This window comes from Pongo pygmaeus, chromosome 5, assembly GCF_028885625.2.
Source record: "Pongo pygmaeus isolate AG05252 chromosome 5, NHGRI_mPonPyg2-v2.0_pri, whole genome shotgun sequence".
NCBI lineage: Eukaryota > Metazoa > Chordata > Mammalia > Primates > Hominidae > Pongo > Pongo pygmaeus.
The window spans coordinates 133,749,969-133,773,282 of NC_072378.2; the positions used below are offsets into that span (position 1 = coordinate 133,749,969).

The window sequence follows — 23,314 nt, forward strand, 5'->3', positions numbered from 1 at the left end:
GACCTGTCCTTGGCATTGTGCTTTTCAATATGACTACAGGCATGCGCCACCGCGCCCAGCTAATTTTTGTATTTTTAGTAGAGACGGGGTTTCACCATGTTGGCCAGGATGGTCTCCATCTCTTGACCTTGTGATCCGCCCACCTTGGCCTCCCAAAATGCTGGGATTACAGGCATGAGCCACTGTGGCTGGCCAACATGTTTATTGTGAGGGCATTGAGGGCATGCTAAGAAAGTTTGTAGGTGAGATAGGAACTTCACTGGGAAAGAGGACATTGAACAGCAGAATCAGAATCTAACAGACAGGCTGAAACAATGGACTCAAGTCCAACAAGATGGCATTTAGGAGAAACACATGAAAAGCTGTTCACCCGGGTCCCAAATGCCAACTGCATGTGTAGTGGGTGACTGGGAGGACCCAGGGCTCTCAAGCGTCACATGGAACAAAGACTTGGTAATTGCACTGGCTGGGTTTAGGCATGAATTAGGACTGCACAGTGTCTGAGGACAAAGCTAATGTACTCTTCAGTCTACACTGACAAGTGAGAGTTGTAATAGCCTTGCCATATTTTGGACTACAACTGTATGACTATGGGGACCACTGTTAAAGAAGAATCCTGGAGATCTTATGGAAGAGAATGCTAGGAAGGTAAAAGAGTTTGAGATGGACTGAGTGGACTGAGGGAATTGGAGATGCCCTCCCTGAGAGAGAAAAAGATCTTGGGCAAGACAGGTCATTGATGTGTGAAAGACTGTTATATGAAAGAAGGTTTAGACTTGACCCATGACAATAAATGAATTTTCTTGGACCAAAGTTTCAGGGAAGCCCTGGATAGAAAACTTTCTAATAGTATAAGTTATCTGAAAATGAAAGGGCTGCCTCTTAAGAAAATGATTTTCTTGACACTACAAGTTTTCAAATAGACAAAACAGGCTGTTTTATTGTCTGTGTTGTAGAAGTGATTGTAGTAATAAAATTTGTGAAGGACACGCTATAGGCCAACCTTTGGATACTTTTTTTGTGTGATCTTATTTAATTCACACATTAGCCTTCCAGAGGATATTATTATCTCCAATATTGAGACTAAGGTCCCATGACTGGTAAATGAGGCAGAGTTTAAAATTCAGGTTTTAGTTGACAGTAGAGACTCTTAACACTGCTCTCATAGCCTTAAGCACAATACTGCATTTTGCATTTGAGGACATTTAATGTCCCTTCAGAACTGGAAATCTGATCATTTTAATAGGTTACCACCTTTTTTTTATACATTATACCAATGCTTTCCTCTTGTTAGTACGACATTCTAGTATTGGGAAACCTAGATTTGTTTGTCCTGTGAACAGTTTGATCTTTACTGGTAGAGTCTTTTCTTAGAAAAAAACAGTGATATGTTTCTTAGTATAATTGATGGCATTAAATGTTGTGATTGTGGTCTTATGGCTTTACTCCACTACTTGCTAGAGGAAAATAATTTTCTGCTTCATTAATGATGGTTTGAACTGATCTGACAGAAACTGAATCCTGTGCCATTCAAATAATGCTTGGAAAATCCATTGGATTTTTGTTTATTTCTTTGTTTTCCGATTAAGGGGGACTTTTAAAAACAAAAATTTAGGGAAATGCTTCTGGTTTTCGGAAACATTTATTCACATTTCTTGGGGGTGGAGAGAACTGACATGTTTTAAATTTGTTAGAGTCATAGTGAACAAAGGGGAAGAGTTGCAGGTCTCAAGTCTAGAGCTGTAGGCCCTGGAAAGGAAAAATTGTAAAAGTGTCCAGAGAACAGTGTGTTCATGGCTTTATTTGCTGTTACTCCGAGGCCTGAGGTCACCCTGGCAGATGGGTCACTTGCACTGCAAGCACTCATGCTGGCCTCAGGGACAGGGATGAGGTCACTGGCACATTTCAAGAACAGCTTCCTTTCTTTATGCATACACCACTTTCCTGGTCCTTGTTAAGGGTCTCCTTCCTCCTGCGGTTCCCATCTCCGCAGCTGACCCCAGTTCTGACTGTGTCTGGGGAAATGGGTTGGTGAGGGCCTCCTTCTGGGACTATCTGTCCACCTGATCAGTGATATAGACACTGTGCAGCGGAGAGGAGCCACATCTCCCAGCCCGCCTGCCAGCAGAGTAACTGGCTCAGGGTTACAAGCTGTGACAAGTGGTTTTTGGATCCTAATCTGAAATATGTCGGTTTAACATGACCTGGCATTGTTACCTGATGTTTTTAAATGCCCATACTTTTTCCAGAAAGTGGGAACTGATACACAGCAGTGGCATGCCCTACTAATTTTCATAAGATCTAAATTGATCAGGATGCTTTATTACTTTTTTTATTCCACAATATCTTTTTCCTCTTTGACTGTAAAGTACACATGCACGCGTGTACACACACACAGACACAAATGTGCACACACACACACACCCTTCACTCATTTGGGAGATCTAACACTGCACATATAAATATTGAAACTTCCAGGCTGGGCACGGTGGCTCACACCTGTAATCCCAGCACTTTGGGAGGCTGAGGCAGGTGGATCAGGAGGTCAGGAGTTCGAGACCAGCCTGGCCAACATGGTGAAACCCCGTCTCTACTAAAAATACAAAAATTAGCCAGGCATGGTGGTGTGTGCCTGTAATCCCAGCTACTCAGGAAGCTGAGGCAGGAGAATTGCTTGAACTCGGAAGGCGGAGGTTGCAGTGAGCCAAGATCGTGCCGTTGCACTCCAGCTCTGGGCGACAGAGCAAGACTCCGTCTTGAGGAAAGAAAAAAAAAGAAATTTCCACATGCATTTGCATCAGAGAACTAATTCCATCTCCCCTTACCTAGCCCCTTGCTCTCCTGCCTAGCCTGTGGGAATCTTTGAAGATTCTTTGTATTCTAAGAACAATCCCAAGAAGCAATGTTTGCTGAACTAGACTACATTTGACTCCACATAACCAAATGACTTTATCTACATTTTTTTCTATTCCTTTTATTCATTAGCATCCACTAAATATACTCCACTATTCTAGGAATAGGGAAAAAAAATTCATGAACAAATTAGAAAACGATCCTACCCTGATGGTGCCTTACAGTCTAATTATGTGAATAGAAGCTGTTGTTGTTATTCTTACTTTTCAGGTAAGGAGAATTGAGGCTTATGTCACATAGGAAAAAAAATTATGAGCAAGTCTTGCCCTTAAAATCATTCTGATGGTCAAATGCAAATTTGCTATTTTGGTGGACTCTTGAGAATGTGGGAAATAGACCCATGTCCACTTTATGCAAAGAGAAAAAGCTGGCATGAGTGGGAGTCTTTGAATATCAAGACTGCTTTTGCATTTCTTGGGTTGTGAACAACTGATGGAGTCAACTTATAAATAAGCAGGACCATGACTCATTACCAGGATCTGTACAGAATGAATCATGACTTCTGAGTTCGAGTAGACTCTAAAGTGCACAGTTTTAAGGCTTCCCCTTTCTTGGGTTTGAAGAGGATATTTCAAATTATTAGAAAGAAATTCCATCTATGCTACAGAAAAATTGCGGGAAAAAAAATCCCCAGAAACTAGTTGTGTGTCTTTACATTTTTCTTTCTTTTCCTTTTTTAAGATTTTGTGTTTATGACTAAGTTCATTTTTTATATTGTCTAGAAAGATGCTAATATTCAAATGGCCTCATGACATAAGGACCACTAACAAGGGGTTGAAATAAACATCCTGGAAAGAAAGAATGACTACCTTTAAATATTATGGGCAGTGTAAATTTGGCAGAGCAGATCCTTATATTGACTTTAGTAACCTGAAAACTATTCAAAATGTTTTATTTCAGGGATATGCATTCCTGATTGTGATTTCACGGTGTGAATGAAATAAAGTCACTTAAATTGATAGAAACAGTCTGAGTTCTGGCATCAGATAAACATGAGTTCAAGTTCTGGTGCTGCTACTTTCTATCTGTGTGACCTTGGGACTGCTGTGTATCCTCTCTGAGCCTCAATTTCTTCATCTATAAAATGTGGAAAATAATATGTGTATTAATATGTTATTTTAAAGATTAAAGGTGATAATATATATATGAAAAACCAAACACAGAATGTGTCGTACTGTATTAGTCCATTTTCACACTGCTGTAAAGAACTGCCCAAGACTGGGTAATTTATAGAGGAAAGAGGCTTAATTGACTTACAGTTCCGCATGGCTGGGGAGGCTTCAGGAAACTTATAATTATGGCAAAAGGTGACCGTGAAGCAAGGCACCTTCTTCCCAAGGTAACAGGGAGGAGAATGAACGCAGGAGGAACTACCAAACACTTACGACACCATCAGATCTTGTGAGAACTCACTCACTATCTTGAGAATAGCATGGGGGAGACCACCCCCATGACTTGATTGACACCTCCACCTTGTCTCTCCCTTGACATGTGGGGATTATAAGGATTACAGGGATTACAATTCAAGATGAGATTTGGGTGGGGACACAAAGCCTAAACCATATCACATACAATATATACACAGTAAACACTGATACCCATTAATCATTTTCTGTTGCTTAAACCTAAGGTAAAATTTATAGATTTTACATTCTGTATAAATTGGAATTAAAAAGAATCTGAAGTGTCACAATTAAATTAATCACAAAACATATAAAAGGAAATACAGGAATATTTTTGCCATATTCTTGGTAGCAATAGTGTATCTCTGTTCTCTGAAGACTTTTAGTTGTAAGAAACATTGACCTACCTAAATGAATTCAAGCATAAGTAACTAAATTGTAAATATCTAGATAATTGCATTTCGGTTTCCTGTGGATTGGAATGTAAAATGCCAAGGCTATTTTTATTTTGAGGTTTTTGTTTTTCAGGGGTAACATTTTCTGTTTCTTCTCTGCTCCTTTCTATGGTGTGTGCTCCATCCTTTTATTCCTGACCAATGTTCCTTCTTTACTCATCTTGTATGTGGTCCAGATTGGCTATGAGCCCCTACACTTCTTTGTGGCTTCAGTGATATCATTAAGGAGATACCTCCCCCAGGATCCCTTATTCGAATTCATCAAAACCCAGCTAAGAATTTCTGATGACATTTTCTAGAATCTTTAAGTTTACATTAATTTCTATCTGTTCCACTTTATGGACGCTTACTGTACTTTAATTTTCTATTCACAGGACGCTGCTTTGTCATTTAGAGGGTAAACTCCTTGAGGGTAGGGCCATGTTTTCTTCACTCAGCAATCCTAACACCTGTGACAGTGCTTTACATGTAATAAGCAACCATTAATTTGTTTGATCATTTAAATTAAAAGTCTTGGCCGGGCACGGTGGCTCACACCTGTAATCCCAGCACTTTGGGAGGCCGAGGCGGGCATATCATGAGGTCAGGAGATCGAGATCATCCTGGCTAACACAGTGAAATCCCATCTCTACTAAAAATACAAAAAATTAGCCGGGCGTGGTGGCAGCCACCTGTAGTCCCAGCTACTCGGGAGGCTGAGGCAGGAGAATGGTGTGAACCCAGGAGGCGGAGCTTGCAGTGAGCCAAGATGGCGCCTCTGCACTCCAGCCTGGGTGACAGAGTGAGACTCCGTCTCAAAAAAAAAAAAAAGTCTTTGGGTTGGGCGAGTCTAGTAGAAGATAATGACATTACAAGCATTTAGCATTTACTGTAATTATCAGGGGTGTGCTACAGATACTACTTGGTACTGTTTTTGAACTCATCTTTGTTCTTGGATTTCACATCTCTTTTTCTTCTGTTTGTTCCATGATTGGCAAATCTTCTGATTCCTGACTGCCATTTAAACTCATTTATCCCAGTTTTTCACACTTAAATTCACCTTGTCACACTCACATGCTTGATTTCACAGCTGTTTCTAAGATGGTTATGGCTTACACACCATTTCACTCATTCATTTATTACTGAAATGTTTCTTGAGAAACTGCTTTTCTTGAGAAACTACTTTTTCAGGCAGCTTTGCAGGCAATAAGGATATAGCAGTGATTCACTGGAATGAAATAATACAAATTAAAATCAGCAAAGGAAAAAGGCATATGGGGCAGAGTTCAGGAGAAACCAAGAGTTTATTTCCAGTTGTCTTCTGTCCAGAGTTGTACAAATAGCACTTATTTGTCCCTGCAACAATGTGTGACAGTACATGCAGAGTGTTGCCAATGGTGGATGCTTATCCAAGCCTTAGTGCCCAGGGGTCACTATTATTGGAGGTCAGTTACATAAACATGTCTGACCACCCATGTGGCTGACCTTCTTTACTGTTTTTAGCCCCTTCAGAAGTCAGAGTGATTCTGCGTGGCCCAAAGCCCCCGCCAGGAATCACATTGTTAGCATCATTGTTAGCATAGAGTGTCTGGTGTGGCCCAAGGCTCCAGCTAAACACAGGTACTCTAATAAGTTAAGATATTCCAAGGGCTTAAAGATTATCTCCCAGGAATTGGTCAAGGGACAAACCTTTCTTTTGAATGTGCAGGGTTTGGACGATACACTTTTTACTGCACAAGGGCTAACCTCACTTATTTTCTTTCTTCTCTCAAGGACCAAGCCCTGTGCCATCTAAACAATTGTTTCCAATGTTGTTTCCTCAGTTTTAGTTTTATAGTGGCAATATTAGGTCCCAGTTACTCTATCGTAGACAGGAATTATAGTCAAGTAATTTGAAAAACTCTTTATAAAATGTTATTTCATTCTTATTACTGCCTTTCTATGCTTTTGAATATATTCTATCATGTGCCTATATAAAAATGTACATAATTCATTAGCACATATAAATGACACCTAAATAAATATATACACACATATTTGAGGTGCTTACTTTTTTTATTCAATTAACAATCTAGTAGTTTGGAAGCTACTGAGTTTGACAGCTGTTTATTTGCATCTTTAATAGGAAGGGCACTTCAGGAGTTAACAAAGATAAATGAAAAATAATCTTATTATCACAGACATCCTGCGGCAGCTTCTTTTTTTTCATTTGTTTTCTAGAAGAACGTGTACACAAATGACAGTAAGTTAAGACAGAGTGTGAAAAGTGCTGCAGAGGAAGGTAAAAATAATATAACAAAAATATGACAGTATAACCAGGTCACTTCTGGTTTTGAGGACCAGAAAAAGCTTCATGGAGAAAGTAGCATTTCTGAGGTATTTAAACATTGATTAAGATGGTTTTCAGGAGCTATCAGACAAGAAAGATGCTGTGCAAGCTAAAATTGTGAAGGGGAAATTGTGACAATAGTAAAATAATCATTTTTGATACAAGAAACTGTATACTAGGTGATTACTTGAAGATAAAGCTGAATGGAGAGTTGTGAATGTCTGGGTAAGGCATTGGGACAGGATAGTACTGATTATATTTGTAAAGAGAAGACATATAATAAGAGCTAAGTTTGGATTTCTCGGAAATCAGATATAACTTTATTTTTGTTCCCCTCTATGCATTTCTTATGATTGGCTTTAATAAAGCATTCTGTTATTTTCAGAATTTGACTGATGTGTTTAGCTGTGGCTTTTCTTTTTCCTATTTGATGTTCGTGGCGCTGTAAGGCTCTGGGGTTGATGTTTTTCATCAGATTTGGGAAAATTTTGACCATTGCTTATCCCAATATTATTCTGGATCATTCTCTTTCTCCTGTTTTTTTGATAATATTACACAGGTTACTTATATTCAATTAAGTTTCCACTCCCACTTTTTTCCTCTGTGCTTCAGTTTGGATAATTTGCATTGGCCCGGCTTCAGATATCCTGGTCCTTTCTTTTGCAATGTCCAATATGCTGTTAAGTCCACTCAAATAATACTTATGTAATATATTGTTATTTTCATTCTAGAAATTTTATTTAGTTCTTTTTTAAAAGTTTCCATTTCTTCTCCCTATGCAATATAGAGATACATAGTGTTATAAATAAAGTTTCAGTGCTGCAAAAGAAATGGCACTCGAATATAAAATTTTCTTTTTAATTCTCAGCAAGGCAACGTACTTCTATAGAAGGGTGCGCCCTTACAGATGGAGCAATGGTGAGTGCACACCTGGACAACAGAGGGAAAGGGGTTCTTATCCCTGAGGCACGTAGCCCCTGCTGCCGTGTCTTTCCCCTATTGGCTAGGGTTAGATGGCTAAACTAATTGCGATTGGCTAATTTAAAGAGAGTGACAGGGTGAGTGGTCTGGTGGAAAAAAAATGGTTATGCAGGGTGGAGAATAAGTCAGGGCGGAGCAGGTAGCAGGTAATCGGAATGAGTTGGGATGGAGCTGGTAATCAGAATGAGCCAGGGTGGAGCAGGTAATTAGAATGAGTCAGGGTAGAGCAGGTGATTGAAATGCGTCAGGGTGGGGCAGGTAATCAAAAAGGGTTGCTTTATGAGGAAGTTAAGTTTAAAAGTAGAAGGCAAAGAATTGAACATACTGACATATTGATTCTTTAAAAAGAAATTTAGAACTCATATCTAACAATACATATATGTTTATATATATGTTATATACATATATGTATTGATCTATATATGACAGATGTATATATGGCAGATATGTATATATTAATACCTATATATGGCATATAGATATTCATATACCTTTTGTGTGTATCTTTTCCTATAAGTTATTTAATATATTCACATTAGTTTTAAAATCCTTATCTGCTAGTTTCAACACTTGGGTCATAAACAGGTCTGCTTTTACTTACTGTGTTTTCTGTCCACTAGGAGTCGTATTTTTCTGCTTTTTGTGAGGTCACAAAATATTTATAATATTCTGAACATTATATACAATAAATCAATAGAGATTGAAGCATAGTATTTCTTTTGTGTTTTATTGCCCCCAAAAGTGGTAGTTCTTTCCTCTGGCAGTTAAGGTGAGGATCTGTTCACTGAGACTCTTCCTAGAGTTGAGTTTAACTGGAGCTAGACTGTGATTAGCCCAACTTCCATCCCTCTGAAAAATCACTGCTTTTATATTTCAACATTTGAACTGGAGAGGCATTGACTGAAGTTATAATTTTTTAGTTTTTTTTTTAGTTAATATTTTTATTTAGTACTGGAAAGGTCCTTATACGTGTAACTTTGGTAAATTCACTCATTAGTTCTAGTAGTTTGGGGGTTTGGGGTATGAATTTCCCAGAATTTTCTTTATAAACAATTAAATCATTTGTGAATTAAAGTTTTTTCTTTCTAAACTTTGCTTATTTTATTTCTTTATTTTTGTCTGGTACTGGCTAAGATTGCTAGTAGAATATTGTGGTGAAGTAGGAAAAGCAGATGTCTTTGGCTTGCTACCGAAATAATTCAGTATTTCATCATTGAATATGATATAAGCTATAGATTTTTCAAGAGTGCTTTTATCAGACAGAGGAAAAATACTTCTTTTCTTAGTTTGCCAAGAATTTGTATCATGAATGGATGATGAATATTGTCAAATTTTTTTTGCACTCATGGAAATAATAATATGTTAATATGTTGAATTACATTGATTTCCACATGTGAAATCAGCTTTACATTGCTGGCATAAAGCGCACTTGGTCATGATTTTTTTCTATTGCTGGGTTTGATTTGAGAATATTTTAAATTCTCAAATCAGTATTTTAAATTAAATATGTTAAATATTTTCTCTTCTATGTTTATAAGAAATATATATCCATATTTTCTTTTCTTAAAATTGTTCCTTTCTGGTTTTGGGGTCAGGGTAATTCTGGTCTCCTACCATGGAATGAAAAGTGTTTCCTTCTATTTTTTCTGAAAGAATTTGTAAAAAAAAATCATTATTAAAAAAAATTTTTTTTTTTAAATAACAGTAGCAAAAAAAGTTTGCTAGTATTTATTGATTGAACCATATGGCCCTGGAGGTTTTTTTGATAAATATTTAATTATAAATTCAGTTTTTTAATCAATGCAGGACTATTTAGATTTTCTATTTTAATTGGATCAAGTTTTATAAATGTGTCTTTCAGGAAACTCACTGATTTTGTGTGTCTTTGAATTAATTGGCATAATATAGTTTATAATACTTCCTTATTACCCTTTTAAAATCATTAGTATCTCTCATGATCATGTTTTGGATTTGTACATTTTCTCTATTGTTCACAGATTTTGTTTCAATTATTTCTACTCTTTATTGTTTCTTTCTACTTACCTTTTAATTTCCTTTTCTTCCTCTAGTTTCTTAAAGTAGAAACTTAGGTCACAGATTTTAAATACTTCTTCTTTTCTAATATAGCCATTTAAAGATATAAACTTCTCATTAATCACTACTTTATTTGCATACCACAGTTTGATTTGATATCTTTTCATTATCATTTTGTTCTAAATATTTATTATATTTACTTGTGTTTTCTTTCCTTTGGTTCACAAATTATTTAGAAGTGTAGTGTTTAATTTTCAAATGTTGGAGATTTTTTATATATCTTATTACCATTGCTTTCTAAATTAATTCATTGTGGTAAGATACCATATCCTGTAAAATTTCAACTTTAAAATCTATCAATATTTACTTTATAGCCCAGCTGTAGCCCAGGTCTGTCCTTTTGACAGATATTCCATGTGCACTTGAAAATAGTGTGCATTTTATAATTATTGGGTATTAGTGTCCTGGAACTGTCAATTAGGTCACATTGGTGATAACGCTTTCCAAATCTTATGTATATACTTTTTAAAATTTATTTTCGTCTACTTTTCTTCTGTTGGTTACTGTGAAAAGTGTGTCATAAAAGCTCCAACTATGATCATAGACTTATCTGTTTCTTTCTTTAATTCTGTCAGTTTTTGCTTCATGTATTCTGTATCTCTGCTTGTAGGCACATGTTACGTCTTCTTGAATAATTTATTGTTTTTCATCATTTTCCAATTCCTTTCTTTATATTTGCTAATAGTCTTCATCTTGAGGCCTATTTTGTGTGATATAATATTAGCTTGATCATCTTTTTTATGTTAATTATCTGCATGGTATGTCATTTTCCATTCTTTGACCCTCCACCTATTTGGGCCATATCACTTTTCAGGTTCCCAGGATGAAGTTGCTGAGATGTTTCCTGCAGGAGTTTATTTGGATTGTGCTCTCAGTATTAGTTCCTTTTGAGGGGCATGAAGGAAGCAGGGCTGGATTAAGAGATATTGATCTGTAGTAGAGTTGCAGCAAAGGTCTCAGCTAGTCTTATGAGAGGCCCTAGACTATGGTGATCCTTAGGGTAAGAGGGAATAGTCATTTTACCCCTCCATTGACCAGTCAGTAGATGAGGGCTGCCCTCAGAAAGAGTGTGCTCTTGGGCACAGTGACCTCCTTTAGTTGAGGGCAAGTTTTGGAAAGGAACTCAGTTGAAAGCTGCCAGTTGGTAACACTCTCAGCAGCTATGGGAATGAGTTCTTCAGGATGTCTGGGCAGTGTACTATATATAGTAGCACAATATGCTGATATTTAAAGTGCTTCTCTCGTAGATCCTCCGTAGTTAGGTCTTGGTTGTATAATCTAACCTGACCATAGTCGGCTTTTCACTGGAGTGTTTAGTCCATTGATATTTAGTGTAATCATCAATGTGTTTGAGTGCGAGTATGCCATCTTGCTTTGTGTTTTCCATTTTTCATATATATTCTTTGTTTCCTTCCCTTTTTTGGCTTCTTGGGGTTAATCGAATTCTTTAAAATGCTATTTTAATCATTCTGTTGGCTTTTTGTTATACCTGATGGTATTTTTCTTAACATTTAATGCTAGGGATTACTCCATGTACCCTAAACTTAACCTCTTATCCAAGTTTAATATAACACCTCATGCCAAATGAAAGAACCTTGAAAAATATAATTTCACCCCACTGTTTGCTGTTGTTGTCACATATTATATGAGTCCCTGTATACAATGCAATTATTTTTGCTTCAATAGGCTGTCTTTCATGAATTAAGAGAAAAATAAAAGATAATCTTATATTTACCTAGATATTTACATTTATGTTATTCTTAATTCTTTCCTGTAGATCTGAGTTTTCCTCTGGTATCTTTTCTTTGAGCTGAAGGTCTTCCTTTAGTATTTGTTATAGTTCAGGTTGTTGGTGAGAAATTCTCTCAACTTTTATTTATCTTTATGTTTCTTTCTTTCATGAAAGCATGTGTAGCTTCTTTGGGCTACTGCACAGTTCTTTTTCCTAGTTTCCTTTTCTTTTTCTTTTTTTTTTTTTTTTTTTTTTCTTTTGAGACAGTCTCGCTCTGTCGCTCAGGCTGGAGTGCAGTAGCGCGATCTCTGCTCACTGCAAACTCCGCATCCCGGGTTCACACCATTCTCCTGCCTCAGCCTCTGGAGTAGGTGGGACTACAGGCGCCCGCCACCAAGCCCGGCTGATTTTTTTTGTATTTTTAGTAGAGACGGAGTTTCACCGTGTTGGCCACGATGGTCTCGATCTCCTGACTTCGTGATCCACCCGCCTTGGCCTCCCAAAGTGCTGGGATTACAGGCGTGAGCCACCGCACCCGGCCTCTGGTTTCCTCTTCAAAAGATGGTCAGCCCTTCAAGAATCCCAAGTTTATTTTATCCCAGTTGTCACATAATCTCTGGAGCAAACATAAGTCAAAGTCCTATTCCTGAATGTATACTAAAAGTGTTACAAAACCAGCTGTCAGGACTTGGGCTCATTTTTCGGCTCTCTGGGTCAACAAGGTCAGCTGGAAGCTTCTGCTTGATTTTGAGTTCACACTTTATTTCTAGCTACTGATTTCTTCATTATTGGTGGCAGGGGATGCTAAATGTGGATAATTAAACATTTTCAGCTCTCTAGTGTGTAGCTAAGGTGATCAGTTTAGGAGGGTGGGTATGCATATCAGCTTAAATTGCCAAGATGACAGAATCTGCATTTTTATTTACAGTATTATATGGAACAGTCATAGGATTATTTTTTGTTATTTTTATATGTTAGTAATAACATAATATGTTTATTTTTATGTTAGTAATAACATATGTTTTCCATATTATGTTATAATATGTTATAATAACATGTTATGTTATTACAAACAGGTTATGAGGCTTAACTTACTAGGGAAGCTTTCCTTATTTATTTATGCATTTGTTTATAATGAACTGGCATGTTCATCTGGTTGACTAAGTCTTAGATACTGGTTTTAACTATTACTGTGAGATCATGTGGTCAATAGAATAATATTTGTAATCTATTAAAAAATAACTGCTGCAATTTCAACTTTTCTCTGCTGCTTACTGCTCTACCAGGTCTATGGAAATGCAGGACCTAGCAAGTCCTCATACTCTTGTTGGAGGTGGTGATACTCCAGGTAGCTCCAAACTGGAAAAATCTAATCTCAGCAGCACATCAGTTACTACAAATGGGACAGGAGGTAAGTGTACTACCCTGAAGATACCTAGAATCATATTTCAATGTTTGCTTTAATTTTACTTATTAGGGATCTGCTAATAAATAAATTTCTTATTATCAATAACACAAATCAGCATTATATCCAAGGTATATATAATTAATGTTGATTGTTTTGATGATTTTTGCTCCTCCTGTATAGCTGGGAACATTCACAGAGAATAGATAGCATTGAGCAACATTTCAAGGGCCTTGAGCAAGGCTTTCTTTTTGTATTTGCTCTTGTAAATATTCCACGAACTTTAGAAATTGAGGTCAAAGGATTTCCACCCTGGTATTAGCAAAAATGTCTGTATGTGCGTGTGTACACGCTTACTACTTTTTGGTTTTATTTTGAATTATAAAGAAAGGTTACCTCAACATTTTTCTTAAAAATGTTTTTTCTTAAAAGTGCTTTTTTAAAAAAACACATGGTTTTGGAAATACAAAAATACTCATATCTGCTGCATTTTCTTTTCAAAGAGAATAACACCTAACATTTATTTAAAAAGGAATCGCATTTTTTTCAGATAATTTCTCATTCTGTTAGCCCATAATTATGCCACAACATATGACAACAATAATAGCTATTACTTCAGATATTCTACTTTATTATTTTTATAAAATGTATTCAACTTGTCAGAAAATATGGTCCAATTTTTATATCAGAATGTGTATTTATAGAGAGATTATGTACACACATATATAGACTGTATTTTAAATTATTCACAATTTGAAATTTTGTAGATCCAACTAGCCAATAAATTTAGAATTATATGACATTTAATTTAGATATTAGCATTTGCCACATCATATTTTCTTTTAAATTTTAGATAAATATCTGTGAAATTGATACACCTCTTCCCATTTATTTTAGAATAACGATGCAATCTAAAATTTTCTTTGTAAGGTTGTGTGCATTGCAACTTATCTATTTAATAATGTTTCACACCAATTCCCTTGTAGATTAACATTTTCCTTGTTTATGATGTTTATGTGTCTCTAAATATGCATCTATAATTTCAGCTAATTAATTATGCAATTGCAAATGTATGGAATATTTAGTGATGAAAACTAGAGTAAGGTACATTTAAACCTTAAATTGGGTACAAATAATAAAATTTAAAAACTCAAGCACTCTAGAAACAGACTGGTGAAGTTCACTAATCATCATGTATATATATTTGACTGAACTAAAACAGACCTCCTGATAAACTAAAATGTTGAAGTCATACAGTGCAGTTATAATTTTGGCTAAAAGGTCAGAAACCAATGCAAGCATTGAAGATTATTCATATCCACTCAGCAGGCATTCAGACAATGAACTTTTATACTGTTCCTGTTCTCAGGGGACAACATGACTGTTTTAAACACAGCAGACTGGTTGCTGAGTTGCAACACCCCCTCTTCTGCAACAAGTATGAGAGATGCTGGTACACTGCATGTATTTGGGTGTGTGGATTTGCCCCTCTGGATTGCTGTCTGTTGCTATGTCTATGTTTGCATCTCTTTTCTGTGTTCAATACTTAAAAAGGAAAAATGAACATGCCTTTTAGTTGTTTATTGACAGCAGTTGGTTATGATTTCTTATCAATTTGTATTCTTAGATTTTTTTAGGTCAGTAGTATTCTTTTCTTAAATTTTTCATAATTTCACCTAAATGATGCATATATTGGTTTTCTAACTATTTATCAGTTTATTACATGATTAATTTTGCCCAACAACTGCCATGTCAAACAGCAATTGAAGCAGATTGGCCATGCATGTAAACTTAATCACCTTCGTAAACCCATAGACTTTCATAATTTAAATTAAATTCTCAATTAAGGAAAGATATTTGCTACTCTACAGACTTTGAGAAATATTCCAAAGTATATAAGGTAACATTAATAATCAATATCCCCTCACCTTAAAAATTATCAGTGATGAAAGCTATACATTTAAAACTAGAAATTAATATTGGCTTTAAAATTTTTTTGAACTATGGATATTAACTACATTCATACATACACACATATAAACAAACTTTCTCCTAAATCAAATTCTAATATGCTAAAAAAAATCAATTAGAACAAAGCCATCACATTTTTGTGGCACCACCCAGTTGTAGAATCAAAAAGGAGCTCATGCCTATTGGAAATGTGCATCACAAACAAGCAGTTAGAAAAGGCCCAGTTTGCCTGGACCTTGCTCTATCTCTGATGAAATTAGAATATATGATCAGTGAAGAAAAAGTACTTCAATATGCTCATTATTTGTATTTGTGTAGTTTTAGTTTTAATGTTTTTCAATTTTATACTTAAATATACTTTTGGTACTTAAAATTATGTTGCTAGACTTTAGATACTCTTAATTCTATAGCAGGGTCTTTTTCTCTAAAGGGCCAGATAGTAAGTATTTTTGGCTTTGTAGGCCACATGTCTGTGTTTCAGCTGCTCAGCTCTGCCATCATAGTGCAAAAGCAACATAGAAAATATGTAAATGAATAAGCATGGCTATGGTCCAATAAAACTTTGTGGGCCCTAAAATTTAAATTTCATATAATTTTCATGTGTCATGAAATATTGTAATTTTGACAACATTTTAAACATTTAGTATGTAAAAAAATGTTCTTAGCTTACTGGCTGTGGTCTGTTCTCAAACAGTGTTTAACACAAGCAACATTATAATAGTGAATATGTGCAATAAATAGTAATTTACCTCTGATCTCAACCGGAAACATTTCTCTAAGTGGTAAGCATCAAGCTTTCCTGGTTCTTAATGTCAGTGTTAAAACTCGTGAGTCCATGGGAGAAGAACAAGGAGTTGTGTCGTCAGGGCCACCGTGGATCTGGATCTTAGCACTACACTTACTGGCTGTGTCACCTTGAACAAGTTACTTAAGCTCTCTGAGCTTCAATTCCTTTCTATAAAAGGATGATAATAATACTTCTTGGCAAGACTTTTGTCTTAGATAATGTACATAAATTGCTTAGCAATAAATATCAGTATATCTTCCTTTAGTAATGCAATAATAGGCAACAGCTTTTTAAGGAAAATGAAAATATGCATTGTGTTAACAGACTCTCCATTTGGTCAGATAAATTTATTTGCATTTAGAAATGTGTAAACTGGGCTAAAGAAAGCAAACTTTTGGTAACAAAATGTTAGATAAACTTTATTAATAATGTAGTCCTGGTAGCATATTATATGAAACTTTTAATGAATTTTTGAAATGGAGTCTCGCTTGGTCCCCCAGGCTGGAGTGCAGTGGCGCGATCTCGGCTCACTGCAAGCTCCGCCTCCCGGGTTCACGCCATTCTCCTGCCTCAGCCTCCCAAGTAGCTGGGACTACAGCCACCCGCCACCATGCCCAGCTAATTTTTTGTATTTTTAGTAGAGATGGGGTTTCACCGTGTTAGCCAGGATGGTCTCGATCTCCTGACCTCGTGATCCGCCCGCCTCAGCCTCCCGAAGTGCTGGGATTACAGGCATGAGCCACGGTGCCGGGCCAAATTTCAATGACTTTTTATGGTGGGTGTTGGTGACACAGACTAAGCATTTGTTGCATGATCTCTTCTATTAAGAATAAACTATTTTATTTTTAATTCTTGGTTTTTATTGTTGGAATTGTATCACTTCACAAAATTAAAATAAAAGGCAAAAGAAAAGAACTAATTTAATAGTTTTTCAAGATCATTCCAATAACTTGAGATGTTCAAAAAGATTATTTATTTATTTATTTAAGACGGAGTCTCACTCTGTCTACCAGGCTGGAGTGCAGTGGCACCATCTCGGCCCACTGCAGCTTCCACCTCCCAGGTTCAAGTGATTCTCCTGCCTCAGCCTCCTGAGTAGCTGGGACTACAGACACACGCCGCCACGCCCACCAGGCTAATTTTTGTACTTAGTAGAGGCTGGGTTTCACCATGTTGGCCAGGCTGGTCCTGAACTCCTGACCTCAGGTGATCTGACTACCTAGGCCTCCCAAAGTGTTGGGCTTACAGGCATGGGTCACCACACCCAGCCTAATTTTTTTTAATTGATAAAGTAGATGGTATCACCTTTAGATTTTATCGTACTACATTGGTGCTCTTTAAGTATGTTGCAATATTCTTGAAAGTAAGGTGTTTCACTACCTTAATCCTAATTATATAATTACATCTGCAGATTTATATGGAACATAGATTTTCCTTTGAAATTGTCAGCACTTGTAAAATTATTAAAGTGTAAAATATAGAGATAGCATAAATGCAAGCATACCTTAGCAAATAAAGCAGAGGTCAGGCCTTGTGGGCTGTCTGCTCTCTGTTGTTGCTATTTAGCTCTGCTATTGTTGCACAAAAGCAGCCATATACGATACCTACACAAATTAATGTGATTGTCTTTAAATAACTTGACTTATGAACACTGAAATTTGAATTTCATTAAAATGTTCATGTCACAAAATATTCTCCTTTTGATATTTTTCAGCCATTTAAAAAGGTAAAAACCATTCTTAGCTTAAAACCATACAGAAACAGGCCACGGGTCAGATTTGTCCCAACACCTGATATAGATCTATATGCGTATACAGAAGTTATGTTGTACATATAAGAATGCATGCCAATTATATGAACATTTACTTCCAGATATAGGTAATTCTAGATTCTAATTTGCTTAATGGTGTCCGGATTCATGATGAACTACACTTTATATACAAAAATACTTAGATCTATTGGGAGGGCTAGGGCAGTATCTAAAAGAGTAAATTTTCACTTTCTCACTTAATTGAAATGTATCAAGTTCCTATTATATGCCAAGTTCTATGCCAGGAAATGGGAACCCAGTGACCTAAAGAACACGATACCAGCCATCCAGGAACCAAAGTCTAGCAGAGGGAAGCAGACATGAAAATAATGAATGCCATAATGTGTTCAAGGTGGATGAACAGTGGAGGGAGGGAATATTTGATTCTACATGGAGATTAAGAAACAACTTCAAAGAAAAGGTTTGGGGGAATAGAAATCAGACATTCTGATCAGCTTTATTGTTTTTTTCTATATTTGATATCGATATAGAAAAGAATCTTCTAGAATTTTTACTGTAGAGACGATTAACTCACATATAATGAATTAGTATTTGTGCAATAGAGCTACCTACTGCTGTGTGTCGGCTCTTTTGTAGATTTTTTTTTAGAATAAAAGTCATAAATGACTTCATCAAATTATTTTACAAAATTAAATACTTTATGGGTAGTTAGGAATGAAAGACACTTGGTAATCGTGGGTTTTTGAATGAATATATTGATCCAAACAAGCATAAATCATAGGCTATACTGATTATTAAAACCAGTAGGCAATACTTTTACTGCTTCCCTGCAGTGTTATAAATTGTAACTTTCCTGATCTAACTCTTTCTGAAATTCTTTGTAGAAACTAAGCTGTCAAAAGCCTCTGTATGTGATTTTTGTGGTTCAGAAAGAAGTGTATGTGGAATTACATATATGTAGTTTTTTAAATGGACACCTTAAACTGGTGCACACACACCTTAATCTATGTTTAAACTACACTGATTTATGAAGATTAAATGTAAGTGTAAATTATGTGGGTTACCTTTCGAGGATGAAGCCTGAATTGCAACATATGAATATGAACATTGAGTTATGATAATAAAATAGACTTTCTCTAAAAGTAATTAATTGACATTAATGTTATACTTAAATTCTAAAGATAATTTAAGGGGACAAGAGTAAGATTGCTTTAAAAATAAGTATATGGCAGTAGGGATGAAGGTTGGGATGTGAAGACAGGAAATCTGTGATTTAGTAGCCATTACTGGTACCCGACAATAATTATGTATGACCTTGATTTAGTCTATAGATAATAATTATTTTTAAAGCTAAAAAAATGGAAAAGCCAATCATGTATGTTTATTTATTTTTAGTATTTGGCTCTATCAAAAACATCCAAATTGCAAGTAGCTAACTAGTGGGGAGGGGGGCCTTGACAGTACAAGGATTTCTTAACGGTTCTAGACAAAGTGCTATAGAAAGTAATTTTATTCCACTTTTAGCAAAATGAGCTCTGACTCACTTACTTTGAAGATATAGAATAATAATCCCACAAAACTCTTCAACCTAGGACATTAAAATATCGTTGTTTCTTTTGAAATCAAAACATTTGGTGTGTAAGCTTGCATTTGGCTGAGAAATACGGTGCTTGTCTTCTATAGAAGGATTTTGCTTCCATTTTATTGCATGTAATGATTTTGGATGCTGTCCTGAAAATAAATTAAAAGCCCCATTTAAACTTCATGTTAATTTAAGAAAGACAAAATATAGCTTAAAATACATTTGAACAGTCAAGGAATAGGCACTGATAATTATTTGGAATAAGGATTTTTACAAGTTAATAGTAATAAGACTAGATTTGTCTTACTAATGAAGATTTTTCCAATAGTGTCTTGCATATATTTAATGAAAGTTTCCTGCCACTAGAAAAGTATATAGTGGATGTAATTTAAAGTGCAGAAACAAAAGCAAGATAAAAGAAAAAAGAATACATTTCAAATATATTTGTAGCTTCAGTGAAAATAACATAAGTTTTCCAAGCTTTATCTATAATTATTATATAATGTTTACTTTCTACTAGTTAACTGTTATATAAATATCAGGATAATACTTCTTCGTATTCTAACATGTCTTAATAAATCAGCTAATAATATAAGGAATGTCTATTCATTTCTCTATTTGAGCTTTCTACTGCTGAAAACAATAGTTGTTTCTTATTACCTAATATTACTGCTTTTTATTTAGAAAAATCAAACCAAAATAACTTTGGAACTTACTTAGAGGTCAAGAGGTGCTTGTTGATGCTCACTTAATGTGAATGCAGTTTATTTTCTGTGAGAATAAATGTTTTATTTCTACTTTTCCGTTTTGTTCTACCCTTACTTGCATAGGAAAAACAATTTTACATTAACATGTACCACTTTCCCTCAAATGTTAGCATCCATTTTGTTGAATTATTACTTTAAAATTCAGGCATTTTATTAAAGCTAGCACATCTTGCTTTTTACTCCTTTCTTCATATACTTTCCCAGGGATGCCTTTTTCTCAGTAAAATGAACCTCCTTTGTCTATCTTTGACTGAAGGCAAACCTTTAAAATTTTAATGAGAGATGTTTCCAGTATAATGAATTAGACCAAAAACTCACTCTCTCCTTCCTCTTCTTTCTCCTTTTGACCTCCCGAAACTTTCAAATTAAAGAGATTATAATCAAAACCAATACTAAGCTTTTGAAATTGGGTCTCAAAGTTGAAATTCAAAGTAACAAAACTAATCTTCATGTCTGGCTTCTAGACCAGTTTCGTTAGACACAGCTCACATTCTGCCACCTCCATTCGCAAGTAAAATCTATATTACAATTAGTATAATAAAGCTACTTTTGCAAATATTGTTCATAGATATAGATATGCATAAATAGGAATTTAGCTGCAAGTAGAAGTCAGAAGCTCTGATAAACTGTTTCTTAGTTTTGCTGAAGGCTTTGGGCCATGACTTTTTGTCATAAATGTTAGAAGTCAATTGTAAACATTGCATGAGATGGAGTAGCCTTTATACCCATCTAGATTATACTCTGCATTATCTTCATACGGACAAAAGGAATTCTTGATTAGCTAGTGCTGCCTGAGAGGCAGTGTGGTTTAGAGTTTGGATTCTGAACACGCACCACTTGGTCTCAAATTCTAGCTCTTACAAGCTTTGTGACTGGGGAAGTTATTTAACCTTTTTGTGCCTCAGTTTCCTTATCTGAAAAATGAAGATGATGATGCTATCTACTGACTGTTGAGAGGAGTAAATCAGTTAGTAGGTGTAAAGGGCAAGAGCAATGCCTGGAATGTATCAAGTTCATTTTAAGGGTGTGCTGTTACTGTTACCTAATTTCAAATTTGCTACTTCTTGTTGTCTTAAAATATCCCATGAGAAAGAAATGGGAAACATGCCTTAGTATCCTATTCCAGTATTTTGCAGTTTTTATTTTCAATGAAGTATTTTTAATTATGCTATCTAGGAGATAACTGAATTCTCATCGTGCTTTGGGCCTTTGAGAAGAGGCACTGTCATGAGCATAAGCTATTTTCATACCTGAAGGCAGCCTGATATCTTGGAAAGATCCTGCATATTAGAGCTAAAAACCTGAGTTCAAATCTTAGCTCTACCATCTCCTGCATTGGAACTTATGCAGGCTCTTCAGCCCCCCTGAACTTCAGTTCCCTTGTCTATAAAATGGGTATAGTGATTTGTATTAATTAGAGTTGTTTTAAGGATTAGCTAAATGTACATCGTCTAGCATGTAGCAAGCTCTCAATAAGTATTAGTTTTACAGTAGTAAATATAAAGGTGATAAAATGATTTTGTAATGATAGGTTTAGTTATTGATAAGGTATAACCATAATAGGGATTACTGTGCAAATTACTACTGAAAAGTAATAACCACCAATTCATTATTTATCATTATATAAATAGACTACTCTTCAGATCATTGTTGCTCTCAAAAGATAAGTCAAACTTGAGTTTGCTTTTTTGCTAAGAAAAGTAATCGAAGTTTCTTTACTTTCTGTTTCCAACATTTACATTTCTCCTCTGAATCTTCCAACTGATCATGTCATTAATAAATAACGGATACTAAATTAACACAGAGCTCACTGAAGGTCTAGTTAATTCTGTTCATGTGGAAAAGAGCATAATCATTGCCGCATGGTTTTCTATCAATTAATTTCTTTTCTAACAGAATAACATTACTGACTTGTGTGATTGGTGGGTACCCTATGACTGACTGTTCTTTTTTGCCCTTTGGCTAGTCTTCAGCTTTCTTCTTTATAATTTTCTGCTTGCTTCTAAGTTATTTAACTGTATTGTTCATTTCATTTATGACCAGGAAACACAAGAGGTGTTAAGTAGAAAATAGCTAAGTTTATTTCCTTGCAGCTATGATATATGTAGTAAAGCTTTGCCAACAAAGGGAAAATATGGTGTGACCAAATGGGTAAAACTTTATTATCACCCCCCATCACCCTTGTTGCATCTAATAATGATAATAATGTGTACTAGGCCACTTTGTTACCAAGCAAAGATTTTGCCAAAATACACCACTACCACGTAGAAATAACATATTAAACGAGTTTTCAAAAGGTGTACTTGCTGCTGTAGAAGTCATCTCTTTTTCTATGCTTATCTCCATAACATATTAAAAATTGTTATACCATTAAAGTATGAAGCCCAACACCTTATAGCTCGTGAGTCTTTTTTAGAGCTTCATTGAGTGCTTCATTTTTCATTCATTGTGTGAATGAGCCCATGGTTTCTATACTTTTATATGTCTCTATTGTATTATTATGCGAACTTTAAAAATATCTTCCTGGGAAAAATAAAATATAAGCTAGTAAATTTCTTTGGTATAATTTTGATTAAATGTGCTGAAGACTGATGATGATTCCTTTTTTCCTATTGACTATATGAGAGTGTGTTTAGGTGAATTAAAAATACAAATATGTGTACTGCTGTTTCACTTTTTAAGGCTGACTGCCTTTAAAAGCTGGATTTGAGAGAACTAGCTTGGCCAGAGGATTTTAGATTAAATCCTCTAAATGCATGCCCGTTTAGAAGCTAAATTAACAAACTCTCTTCATCAGCTTCTCAGGCGTTCTCTTGCATGCCCGTGGTAGCTAGAAATATCACTAGTAGAACGGACAGAGTCTTTGACATAAATTTAGAAGCAAAACTCACATGTACTTATTCTTCTACGTAGTGTCTCTTCTTGCAGTCAAAACAGAGCCCTTGAACAGCAGTGAAACCACAACCACGACTGGAGATGGAGCGCTTGACACTTTTACTGGGTCAGGTAAAGCCTTTAGCTCGTGTGTCCTTATGTACACATGGGGGTGCATCCACATCCTCCTCCTTGGGAATAAGCAGCATAAGCATCCAAGCTCTTAGAACTTTGATCCTTATAAAGTTAGAAACAAATTCTTATTTTTTTG

At 35.5% G+C, this 23,314-nt stretch overlaps 1 protein-coding gene across 15 annotated transcripts in view; it reads left to right on the top strand.

The window, feature by feature from the left end:
- The window catches only part of EYA4 (EYA transcriptional coactivator and phosphatase 4), a 314,955-nt gene that overhangs the window by 184,793 nt on the left and 106,848 nt on the right, over positions 1 to 23,314 (top strand). For 9 of the 15 annotated variants that reach the window (XM_063666612.1, XM_063666614.1, XM_063666611.1 and 6 more), the window contains exons 4-5: positions 13,173 to 13,297; positions 23,083 to 23,175. In XM_063666612.1, the coding sequence (XP_063522682.1) occupies positions 13,173 to 13,297; positions 23,083 to 23,175 (218 nt within the window). The remainder of the gene's footprint in view (positions 1 to 13,172; positions 13,298 to 23,082; positions 23,176 to 23,314) is intronic. The other 6 variants (XM_054492945.2, XM_063666617.1, XM_054492946.2 and 3 more) reach the window with 2 other exon arrangements.